Raw genomic sequence first — 13,567 nt, forward strand, 5'->3', positions numbered from 1 at the left:
CACGGCTTCGGCGAGTGCTGTGTTAGTATGCTACGCACCGATACAACTCTACCCGCAACAAGTGCAGAGTTCTACGCACACGCCTTCGAGACGCAGCCGCCATTGCCCGCCTGCAGCCCGACTTCGCCGCCGGTAGAGCCGAGACACCGACGCCGCCCTTCCGCCCGCAGAGCGCGGGGCCTGGATGAGGGCGACCTGGGTCCAGCGGTGAGCAGTGACCAAGCAATGGACGAAAGAGTGTTAGACATTGCCAGAACCGCACTGCGCAAAGTACTTACAGACCTTTTAAAGAAAATATAATTTATTTTATACATAACTTTTATTTTATACGTAATATCATTTATGCGTAATATCATATAAACATAATTTCAATGTAATATCTTTATAAGTAATTTCAATGTATTATCATTTATGCGTAAAAACATAAATTGATTTCAATGTAACGTTTATATGTAAAATTGTTTTCACGTTTTGTATTATTTTATACGTAAAAAAATTGTAACTTTTATACATAAAATTTTTTATACGTATTATTGATTTCAATGTAATGTAATAAGTTTGTAACTCTATTCCAACGGGTGTGGGCTATTAAAAACATAAAAAAAATGTCTCGATGTATTTTTCTTTCTACTTGACCCTGACATCCTCACTAATGTGTTTACTCTTGACCTTGCAAACCACACTAATGTCTTCACACTTGACCTTGCAAACCACACTAATGTCTTCACACTTGACCTTGCAAACCACACTAATGTGTTTACTCGTGACCTTGCTAACCACATAAATATATTTTTTAAATGTGTTCACACTAAATTTTGTCTTAAGACGGAAAACGTCCGTGTGACGTACATGTTTACGGACGTGTGGTGAAAGTGTGTCCAACCCGGACTGACCTAGCTGGGCATGTATAAATACCGCCGTCGGGAGGTGATTGCTTGCATTTGATGTCGGCGCATGCTACGTGAGGTAAGTCTCATCCGCTAGTGTTAATTCTACGTCTCTACACAGTCCACGACTGCCGGCTGGGCAGGCTCCCCTCCCCGACTGCCGGCTGGGCGGACTCCCCTCCCTGACCGCGGGGCGGACTCCCCTCCCCGACCGCAGGGCGGGGAAAGGCTCGTTGTCATGACAACACGGAGCGGAGGGGAGTGTGCTCAGTCGCGTTTACGGCGTTACAAGTTCACAGTCGCTCAGTCATGTTTACGGCGACACATAGTTTGCGCTCACGTAGCTTGGGCTTCACTTAAGACCCTTTCCTTTAATATTAACAAATGTTGTTTATGTTTCCAGAACATTATTTGTACCGCTGAACGTAACTTCCCGTCTATCCCCTCCTCACCATGTCTACTCCCCCCGAGGCGAAGCGACCCCGTCCCAGTGAGGCTTCCACGTCGGGCACTCGCGACAGCGCGCGGGCGTCCGGGGTGGAGCCGCGTGAAGCTGGCGACTTGCCTCCCCTGGAGAGTGTTATCTTGGACTCCGCTTTTGCTAACCGGATAGTGGACATTTCACTCTCGGCTTCATTTGTTAAGGAATCTGTGGAGGGAGGCGAGAGTGAGACATTTCATTTTACAACACACTCAGCCGCTGTAATGCTCTCTGATGAGGTAGGGGAAATCTACGATTCAGTATTCATTCCGGAAATCTATAGGAACGTTAGCGAATTCGCTGCTCGTGGCAGTGGGTGGGCTCTACAGCGATTGATTAACATGGATGTACATGTTTCAAGCTATAGGGCTTTCACTGTTGGCGCGCCGCACACGAAATTACCGACGTTTTTATCCAATAGGAAAGCTTGTGTCAATATTGAATGTTCCGAGCAGCATTGCTTTCTGTATGCCGTTATGGCAGGTGTGATGCCGGCGGAAGGCAATGTTAAACGAGCCAGTTCGTATCCGGATCCACTTGTGGCTTTCAATACGTCTGGTTTGAGTTTCCCATCCACTCTCCATCAGATTAAGACATTCGAGAGGAACAATAATATTTCCGTTAACGTTTATGCTTGTGTAGACAGTAAGGGGAGTATTGTTGATGAATGTTTTAGTGGCAAATCTGTATCCTCTATCCAGCCTCTTCGCGTATCCTCTGAGCGAAGAGCGAGACATGTAAATATTTTAGCGATTCGTTCTAGTGGCGCGGCAGAGCACCTACACTTTGTAACAATTAAGAGTCTGTCCAGATTATTACGTTCCCAACTGTCAAAGTCTACTAGTAAGAAATGGATTTGCGAGCGCTGTCTTCAATACTTTACAAGTGAAGACAGGTTAACGTCACACACTGTTCTCTGCAGCCAGCATCTAGCGGTGCGTTCCTGTTTCCCTACAGAGGAGAACAAATATTTACAGTTTACAAATATTGCAAAACAGGATCGCCTCGGCTTTATTGCGTACTGTGACACCGAGTCATACCTTAAGCCGATATCCACCTGTTTACCCGGTGATGAGACATCTAATACCGCACGGGTAAACGAACATGTACCATACGCATGCAGCATTTTGTTAGTGTGTGGATACGATAGCTCTTTGACCAGGTATGTGCAATTCGAGGGTGATAATTGTATTGCTGAAATGGTCGCCGAATTAGTTTCAATGACAAAGTGGGTATGTGATATTTATTCAAAGACCATTCCTATTAAGACGCCGACTCCAGCCGTTTCTGCAAGGCTTGCGAGTCAAACACATTGCCATATCTGTAAGAAGGTATTGGCTGGGCAGAAGGTGCTCGATCACTGCCATTTGACTGGTGAAATACGTGGTTATGCCCATTCGAAATGCAACCTGGCTTTCAGGATGCAAAAGAAACAGCTTGTCGCGGTATTCCATAATTTGCAAAATTATGATGCCCACTTTTTAATGAAGCATTTAGTTTCGCGGCGGATTGCACAGCCGGACGGCTCCTTTGTTGTGGAGAATCCCAGCGAGGTCAAAGTATTAGGCGTAACTCTAGAGAGTTACAAATGTATTACTAAATACATACCTGTCTCAGGTAATGCGCAAGGAGGCGTGCGCGCTGTGCGTCTTCGATTTATTGATTCACTTAACTTTTTAAATTCATCTCTGGAAACTCTCGCTGGCAATCTCACGCCTGATCAGTTGAAACTCACCCGTTCAATGTTTCCAGATGACGCACAGTTTCAGTTAGCTACGCGTAAAGGTGTGTTTCCCTATGACTTTGTTAAGTCAAGTGAACATTTGCAGACTGCCTCGCTACCACCAAAGGATGCGTTCCATAACGTAATGAGTGGCACGGACGTGAGTGATCTGGACTATACTCACGCTGAAAGGGCTTGGGACGTATTCCATTGCGCCACATTGAAAGAGTACGCACTTAGTTACCTTAAGGTGGATACTTGTTTGCTGGCCGATATATTCGAATCATTTCGTTTCGTTTGCCTACAGCATTATTCGCTTGATCCCGCTCATTATACATTACCGCTCCCTCGCTCGCATGGGATGCACTATTAATTAAAACTGGTGTGCGTCTTGAACTTATGACCGACCCGGACATATACCTCTTCCTAGAGTCTGCCGTTCGTGGAGGTATTACAAACGTAAGTCGACGTCACTCGAAAGCTAACAATGTGTACATGTCCAGTCACGACCCGAGCCTTCCGTCTTCATACATCTGTTATTTCGATGTTAACGCACTGTATGCTCACACAATGTTGGATAAGCTTCCTGTGGGTAATTTCCAATGGGTTCCCAGGGATGAGTATACGGGTTGGGATTTCAACACCATTGACATCGATGGTGATACATCATTTTTCGCGGAAGTAGATTTGACCTTTCCCTATGATTGTCACGATCGCCTATCAGATCTGCCTCTGGCCCCTGTGAATGGCGTACCGCCAAACGGGCGTATGAGTAAATTACTGTTAACTCTCGCGCCACGTACTAAATATGTTGTCCATGCTAAAACACTGCGGCACTACGTTCAGTATGGGGCGGTCATCGGCCAGGTTCACCGCGTGCTGCGGTTTGCGCAGGCGGCCTGGACGAAGGACTATATAGCCTTTAATGCTGAGCGTCGTGCCCAGGCTGCGAACCCCTTTGAGAATTCGTTTTTTAAATTACTGTCGAACTCGGTTTACGGAAAAAGTTTGGAAAATACGCGAAAGCATAAGGATATACGCATCGCTTCCCGATACGATTCCATTTATGGGGCAGCTGAGCTGATTGGTCGTCCGACATTCAAGGCTCGGCGAATCATCGATGAGAGTTTAGTCCTCATAGAGTTGCAAAAAGGGACGATTACCTTTGATAGACCATTGTACACAGGTGTCGCCATTTTAGATTTATCAAAATTAGTTCTCTACGATTTCCACTATAATTACATGCAAAAGAAATTCCCTCCACAGTCTCTGCATCTCCTGTACACGGATACGGATTCGTTAATTTACCACATTGTGTGTGACGACATTTACGATTCGATTCGCCCTGATTTAGCTTCCCGTTTCGATACTTCAAACTATGCTCCAGGTAATGAGCAACGCTTCCCCTTGGTTAATAAGGGTGTAACAGGGGTGATGAAGGATGAGGCCGCTGGCAATGTCATCACGGAGTTTGTTGGTCTTCGCCCGAAGCTTTACGCATTTAAGATGGAGGACGGTTCTTCTACGCGTAAGACGAAGGGAATCAAGGCCAGCGCACTACGTTCACTCCTGTTTCCTCAATACCTGGAATGCTTGCTTCAAAATTCACGGGTTCTCGCGACCCAACACCATTTCCGATCGCGAGGCCACACTGTGTTTACGGAGCGTGTGACCAAGGTAGCATTGTCTTAAGGAGATGATAAGCGTTGGCTTTCTGAAGACGGTGTGAGCACTCTACCTTGGGGACATAAGGACCTACGCCTTTCCCCGGACCATGATTAGCCCTTTCCTATTGTTACGTTCAGCTATGCTGTCGTCTCCGAGTGATGGGGTGGCCTAGCGCTCCGATCCTCCCACCATTGCACGTGGAGAATAACCTATTGGTATGTCACAGTACAAAAAAAAATGTTAACGTAATTGTTTACGTGTTTTTTTAATGCTAGAATGGACTTAACGTAATTTTTTATCTGTTTATATAATTTAATTTTAAAGTTAGAATGATTTTAACGTAATTTATACACACGTACTTTATTTTAATTTAAAGTTAGAATGGTCTTAACGTAATCTCTATTACACACGTAATTTATTTAACAAAAAGAAATGTTAATATAATTTATATATAATTATTTTTTACAAAGGCTAATGTAGTTTATTTTTTTACAAGTCTTACCGTAATCTCTTTGGTTTTATTTTCTCTTTAAAATATCTTAACGTAATTTCTTTTACACAGGTGATTTATACAAATGTTAACGTATTTTTTTTAAGTAGAATGTCTTTAACGTGTTTTCTATTTACAAGTCTTAACGTAATTTCTTTTACACAACTAATTTATTTTCAATAATAAATGTTAACGTATTTTCTATTTACATATCTTGACGTACTCTCTTTTACACGACTAATATATTTAAAAAAAAGAAATGTTAATGTAAATGTTTTACACACTTGGGTTATGCTGTAGCTACTGCGTATGTATTGTTCTGCAGATCTCCCCAACACGAGATGGCTGTATCATGTGATGATATGTCAGCCCTTATACCGAGAGAGCTAGCTGAGATGTTCTTTACGGAGGAGGGAGGGTCACAGCCACCGCGGGAACGTGAGCCTGAAGTTGGCCGCAGCGATGGCTCGACCGCGCGTTCGCTGCGGCCGGGGGAGTTGAAGAGTTGGCGGGGCCTTCGGGGTTGGAGTTGTCCGCCACACATGTTTTATACATAAAGTAAAATAAAACCAGCATTCTTTTTTACCCGTGTGTTGTCTACATTATTTCTTTTTCCACCTCTGTATATTCCTTGTGCTTGCTCCTTTCCTGTACGCAGCGATGGCCTGACCTTGCTCCTCTGTGGAAAACACTTTCACTGTCACCCAGCAAGTAAACACATTCCTGGTCGCCGGCCCACGCTTCCAGCACAGCGTTTGTAATGCTTAACACATTGGCCGAGAGCCAATTACTACAAAGTGTTTGTAATAATTTTATTAATATTATTAATTTTAAATATGATTACACAATATTTTGAATTTTAAAAATGCTTAACGCATTGTTTATACATTATTATAATAACTTAACTTTGCTTAATATTATGAATTTTAAAAATGCTTAACACATTTCTATGCTTATTACTTAAAGCATTTTTTAAAGACATTATTATGCTTCTAATATGATGTGTGGATTATAATTGCGCAGTTTACGAGTGACGCTCCAGCAGGCAACATCTCGCTCTCTCTGCGCGGGATTTTGAGGTTATGTTTCTTTAGTCATAGCTATTATGGCGGGTGGGGCTTTTAAGCATACTGAAACATGGCTGTTGGAAATTTAAATATAGCATTATTTTATTTCTTTTCGAATTTAAATATGGCAATTAAGCATACTTGTAGTGGGGGGGGGGGGGTTTAGTCATAGCTAATATGGCGGTGGTTGATTTAAGCATGTTTTTTTAAGGACATGGTGGTTGTGGAGTGGTGGGGTCTATAGGCATATTTTTGATATTTAAACATGGCGGCGATTGTGGAGTGGTGGGGTCTATAGGCATATTTTTGATATTTAAACATGGCGGCGATTGTGGAGTGGTGGGGTCTATAGGCATAGCTAGTAAGGCGGGGTCTTAAAGCATTTTTTTTAAAGACATGGCGGTTAGGCATAATGGCGGTTAGGCATACTTGGGGTGGGGTTTGCTTTTCGAAATTTAACAACATGGCGGGTTAAGCATATTTTTTTTAAAGACATGGCGGTTGTGGAGTGGCGGGGCTTTTGACATTTAAACATGGCGGTTTAAGCATACAATATGGCAGGTATTTTAAGCATTGCGGTTTAGGCATAGCTAGTATGGCGGGGGTTTCTTTTAGACATACTTGGGGTGGGGGTTTATAGACATATATTGTTTTTCGAAATTTAAGCATATTTTTCGGAATTTAAAGACATAGCTTCTTTTAAGCATAGCTTCTTTAAAGCATATGTTCGTTATTTAATTCTCCATACTTCATTTGGTCCCGTGGTCTAGTGGTCAAGGCGTCCGTCTCGTAACCACGACGTTGGTGCGTCCCCGGGATCGAATCCACCCAGTGCCCAGGCTTTTTTTGTATACAATTCCCGCCTTCGGAGCGACGGTGGCGCGCTCCAGTAACTAAAGGCTGAACTAAGATGGCGGCCTCCAGCAGACGGTGGCGCGCCCTGGTAACCAATGTCAACAACAATGGCGGCCCCCACGTGACAAGATGGCGGCGCCCATGGGGGTACTGTGGCCTGTGTTTACATTTCTATGTTTACATCGGTCACAGTAATGTCTTGCTCTCCCTACTGAGAAGTAAGCGAATCAGCTAGTGCCAATTAACAAGTATAAAACTGTTCTCACTAGGAAATCAACCAATGGATAAGCAAACATCGATTTAACACACCCATGACTTTGAATTCTACCCTGAGGCCAGACGAATTCACGAAATTTCCGGGTCTCTAATCATTCATCAATAAAAATTGGTTTAATCCAAAACCACAGAAACCTTAGTTTTCTCGGGTTTTTATTTGGAAAATATGAATGTATTCGTTTATGAAGTTCAACTGTTTTAACGACGTCGACGTAGAAGAAGCGTTATAACTAGAGACGTAAAAATTCGCGGTTTAATTTTACGGCAGGCTAGAATCCAAATGCTCTCAACTTTTTGCTACATCTGTGATTGGACCATAATTTGTATAAAGGATTCCGAGCCAATGATTAACAATACCTCCACACACAATCAGTCCAGCTTCCAGTTCGGACTGCTCAGTCCGAACTGACAGGTTGGATTGAATTGAGGTTCTGTGCACACATGATCAGCCCAGGTGCTCAGTTAGGACCGAACAGTCCGAACTGACAGTTTAGACTGAACTAAAGCCTTCCCCTCAAACTATCTGTCGTATGATTTATGTTGCTGTTGGATGTACTGTTTCATCGTAAAATATGGAATAAATTTTGGATGTTGTAGTTGCAGTTGCACTTTTAGCTATAAAAAGGAAAACAAAAGAGCAAAGCAACCAAAGAGTACAAAAAATATGTCTGCCACGACACTCAGCTGATGGACTGATATTGATTGTTTGGACTGACATTTTGGACTGGCGAGACGCTGTTCCCAGACACGGCAGTTCGGACTTGCTCTATGCCACCAGTCCATCCGTTCCGACTGATCAGTCCACCGTCCTTGCACACACACACACCTACACACACACACACACACACACACACACACACGGGGCAGTTCCGACTGTTAAGTTCCAACTGATAGGTCCAAATTGACAGAACTGATCGTGTGTGGAAGCCTTAAAGAAAGAAGTATCGAATATCAAACATCCCAGGTAACAGGTGTCACAAGTCATTTTCCAATGAGCAGGTGTAATATTTCCTGAACAATAGAGGATCGTGGATTCTAGCCTACAAATCATTTAAACCACGAATTTTTTCCAGTCCCTAGTTATGACGTAATTTAACACACGTGTAAATGATCAGCTCTGTGCCGTTCATTCATTGACTGCTGCCACATTTTACCATATGTTCTGGTTGCCCGCGATTTTGTCATGTGCTTCTTTGATTGCTTGTAATTGGCTACTAATCTTTCGGGAAGTGTCAAACTACCCATGCTGAGGGCCATGAATTTGATAATTGGTTAGATATTGGTTAATATTTGCAAAATAAAAATGGACTGCAAACTCTTATACAGTGGAATCACCTCTATAACCAAGTTGTTCACCAGGATGTCTACAAGTCACGAAAGTCGCGAAAACGTTCTGAAATAAAACAGTAACGACACTGAGATTCAAGAAACTTTGAATTTACAACAGATTTTTGCTAACTTGCATTTTCTTACGCTTCACTTCAGTTTATAGAGACATATTAAATATAAATAGTTTAAGACTGATCACTTACGTCCTGTGGAAATTATCTCTGAAAAGGTTTTAGCATTCTAACTTTGTGAAAATTGGTACTTTTCTTCAAATAGTATATATTCAGTATTATAATTAATTTTGCTTATGTATAATCAAGTTATATAAAAATCTGTTAGAAAATTTTACTAAAAGTTTAAAAAGTCTTGAATTGGTTGACCAGGAGTTTGTAATATCTAACCAATTATACCCGCTCTAGCGGTTTCTTCCTTGTGATTGGTGGCCGTCTACAATATAAGTCATTGCCGTATTTAACCGTGCCATTACGGACACGTTCTTAGAAGAAACTCAACCAATCATTAATAGAGACCAAAAAATTTCGCAGATTCTTTTCGGGATAGGCTAAACTTCAAATAGGTAACCTCTACGCTGCTTTTTATATTGGCTCACAACTCATCTGAAGGACTCTGTACCAATGAGAAACACTCAGCCAATGTGTATCGAATTACAGGCTACTACGTTGGGAAGTCTCACAAGACAGCAGCCAATGAGTGGCTGACATTCGCATGAGTGTGCATAAAACTCTGGAGTATATCCTAGAGGCCATTTGAATCTGCGATTTTTACCGGTCCTTAATAATGAAACACGGGCGATGCCACAGTGTTTTAACATACAAATAACTAGTCTTGATATCTTTTCGCGACAAATGCACGGCCCTGTCCACGCTCTCAATAACAAGGGTCAGTCAACTGATCAAGGGTTTAAATTCTAGCCTGTCGCTAAAAAATGAGTGTTTCGCACGTCCCTACACTTATGTAAAAATGACACGGCGTGAACTCACCTTCATGCCATAAACGAAGAAGCCGAGAGGCATGCCCGGATACTCTTTGCGACAGCAGCACAGAAGTAGGAGGCCGAACACTCCGGACAGGATCAGCTGAAACACAGTATAGGTGTCGCTCATTTCAGTACTACAGTGGCTTGAAATAACCACTACATTGCTTATATATATATATATATAGTAGGTAGATCACTAAATTTCGAGAATTATAAGGCCGTTCTGGGGTAATTATCATAGTTTGTAAATGTTTCAAGCCTCGTAGTGTGCCAAAAATAACAATGCCCCGATCACTACAGCCACGATTATTTCATTGACTCATTTCACTCCAGTGTTGATTCAACTTGCCTGTACATAATCAAGCCTTTTTAGAGTTCTCATCGCTCGATAAGAAGGTCAGATACTTTGGCGGGTTGCACGAGATTGGGTAACCGCTTACTTGTTTATAACTAGAGACAAGGAAATTTCGGGAATTCTTTTGGTCGCAAGGTAGACTGCAGATTTGTATACCGTTACCGATTAATTACTTTGGTGATTGGATCAAAATTCTCTCGACACTCCTCTTTTCGACTGAGGGCCAGTCAACTACCAGCCAGCAGTGCAATGGCTGAATCACATCGACCCAATCAAAAGAAGGGGAGTTTCTGCAGTAAGAAATCAGCCAATATGAAAGCATACGTGTATATGGGTAGAGTATACATATGACTACCAATTTTAATCTGACACTAAATGAACAAAAAGTTTCCGAGTCTCTATTTATAACTGGCTCTAGGTTGCTAAGGGCGTGTCAACATCACTGCAGTTCAATAATCAACGCGAAACAGATACATATGTGCTTAGAATCTACTCTGCTATGAATGAATCCTCGAAATAATCGTGGCTCTACCAATATCAGTACCGGAAAATTGGCGTATTCATTTCTGCATAAGTTAAAATTCAAACCTGTATACATTTTTGCTGCTCTTGCTATTGGCTCACAGTTTATGTGGATGACTCAGAGCCAATTATAAACTCTCAACGTAAGACGTATCCAATCACATGCTCCCCAGGCCAGAAGTCCATGGCCATGTGACTTCATGTGGATTCTATCCTAGATGTCATCGAACCCGCGAATTTTTCCCGACCCTACCGATTAATTACTCAAGATAAGAAACTCGTAGATGTTTGAAGGCCAGTCTGGCGGTAAAATATACCCCTAATAGAGTCTAAAAATATAAATAAACCAAAATTCTTAGTACTAAACTGTTGAAACTACTGCGGTCAGTAGAATGCCACTGAAAAATCGCAAAAAAAAAAAACTATTCCACGCATATTTGCTTGTTTTTAACAGTTATTCCGTCAATTTCCACTGCAATGCAGCATTTTTTCAAAGTTTCATATTCAGAGTTTGTGCCTCTACAATCGTGCGCAGGTAATGCCAATGGAAAAAGAAGATGAAACACGACCTTCAAGGCCAAGGTAGTAGTGGCGACTGCCCCATCATTACCCTGGCTAGCGAGACCCTAGCGAACGCAAGAAGTAAGGAAACGTACGCCTGACTGCCCACATGTGCGGTTGTGTTAACAACTGCGGCAATGTGGTGAAGATAATGAAAATAAAGAGGGAAACTACAACACAGCAATTTGTCAAAACAATTCCTCACAGACTACAACAAGAGGCTAGCATTAACTTCAAGGTCAAAATTATAATGTCACGTCTTGTTTCACAAAAATAGTTTGCCGAAACCTGAACTGAGTCGCTACTTGAAGCCAAGGAAACTCTTTTATGAAAACTGGAAAGTCTGTAAAGTAGTTTTAAAATATGTTTCTACGAGAGCCACAACCAAAATGACCACTATGATTATGCTGTAGACAACTGTGTTCACAACGTATGGACTATTGCATTTTTCAACATATTCTGTATATCTACACCACCCCTCCCTTTTCCCGGTTCTTCAAGCCGGCTTTCCGCTTCCGCTGATGTACACATCCTGCTGCAGCACAAACTTGCCTAGATATATATCGTTTCTTAACTCTTCATGCATGAAGCAAGGAGACAATAAGCATTCCTTTAGCTCGCCACCATATAATATCTACACGCAAGGCATGTAGTGGGATGGAGCGATGGTGGCGCCGTTATAAGACAGTTGTCTTGCATTTCACAGGACACGGGTTCGAACCCGGGACCCGGCATCCTGATTTCAGTTTTCCAGGATCTCACAAGTTCACTACAAGCAGAGGCTGACGCAAGCCCGGGGGGGGGGGGGGGGGATAGGGTTAATATATCCCGCCCGCGAAGGTGGGAAAATCTTTTGCCCAGTATCAGTGAAGGCAGTTTGATATTTTGGGTTTTGAAAGGAGCGCTGTTACAATACCTGCAATTTCAATAGTGTGAAAAGCTGCGATCCCTAACTGCTACTTCTGTAAGACTATATGTACGTGTTCAAATTATATATTTCCTTTTTTTTTTTTCAAATCCCCCTGTCCCTCCGAAAAAAAATCCTGTACCCGCCACTGGTTCTTTACTATTGACGCATCGTCCCAGAATATACGTCACTCGATAGAAAACCCATTAATTTTTTCCGATGCCTGCTGATGATGGATTCTGCGACAAACACGAGAAATAACAGTATTTACCAGTTTTTCGATCGACACTTCTTTTACTAAGTTTGGGTTATATCAGAGTTGGAAAATAAACAGTTTTTTTTAAACAATTAACCTTGTTTTTTTTTTGTTTAAACCAAGTTTTTTTATTTAAACGAGCCCTTTTTTTTGTTACATTAGTTATTTTGGTTCTCAGAAGCATGTACAAATGAAATCCATACAACATCCCGCCTTCTGCCACTCATGTTGAACCAGAAACGATATATCACATAACTGAAGTCCAGCAAATCTGCAATCTGACTGGGATTTAAATAAAGAAAGGGTATTTCCCCACAGGAAGAGGATTCTCCATTAAATGGGTGTTTCTCACTGAATGAGGATTTACAGTACAGTCGGGGATTTCCCACAGAGTATGATTTTTTAAAATAATGAATTTATTTATTCCCTTTTTTACACTTTGACTACAGTTCACTAATTAATTTCATTTTTAGAGGAGTACATATTTATATAGGTATAATTTACAACGGATTCATATAATTTAATTGATAAGATCTTGATAAGGATATAATTCTATGTTCCTGTGAATAACAGAAAAAAACATTAACGAGCAAACTATTGTTATTAGAGTGGAATTAAACATTTAATTAAAATTTTAAAACGATATTATATTTAAAAATACATTATTAAAAAAACATTTGAATTTTTTTTATAAAAATCACTTGTTTAAAACAAGTGATATATATATATATATATATATATATATATACATACATACATACATACACACACATACTGGTGATAAAATGCGAATTTAAGATGAAAAAATGGGTTTTAAGCAGTTTAATGTTATGATTAGAGCCAAGATTATTTCGCAGAGTCATCTCACTCCTGGTTATACTCAGTGTCAAGCCTTACTCGAGTGCTAATTAGTAGGTTCATGTATTTTTCGCGAAAATATTTCGATACCAGTTGGGGATTAAAACACTGCGGCATCGACTGTGTTTCGTGATAGGTCAAGTTTCTCTCACGTGCATGTCTGCCGTCTTCACGATGATTCATCGCTGAAGCAATCCCATCCCGAAAGGACGCCAAAAACAAGGACGGCAGGGTTCGACCACGGTCACGGGCACGCCATATTGCTGTCCAATAGGCGTTCAATTTTTTTTTCCCCACTAAAAATGCCTGCCCCTATTCATTGGTCAATAACAAAC

General features: G+C 41.5%; 1 protein-coding gene across 1 annotated transcript in view; it reads right to left on the bottom strand.

Moving 5' to 3' along the window:
* Positions 1-13,567, bottom strand: part of LOC134546363 (sarcospan) — a 494,005-nt gene that overhangs the window by 15,626 nt on the left and 464,812 nt on the right. Inside the window, exon 4 of the mRNA XM_063389152.1 lies at positions 9,778-9,873. Coding sequence (XP_063245222.1) covers positions 9,778-9,873 — 96 coding nt within the window. The remainder of the gene's footprint in view (positions 1-9,777; positions 9,874-13,567) is intronic.

The sequence above is a fragment of the Bacillus rossius genome, chromosome 1, assembly GCF_032445375.1.
Source record: "Bacillus rossius redtenbacheri isolate Brsri chromosome 1, Brsri_v3, whole genome shotgun sequence".
In the NCBI taxonomy this organism is placed as follows: Eukaryota; Metazoa; Arthropoda; class Insecta; order Phasmatodea; family Bacillidae; genus Bacillus; species Bacillus rossius.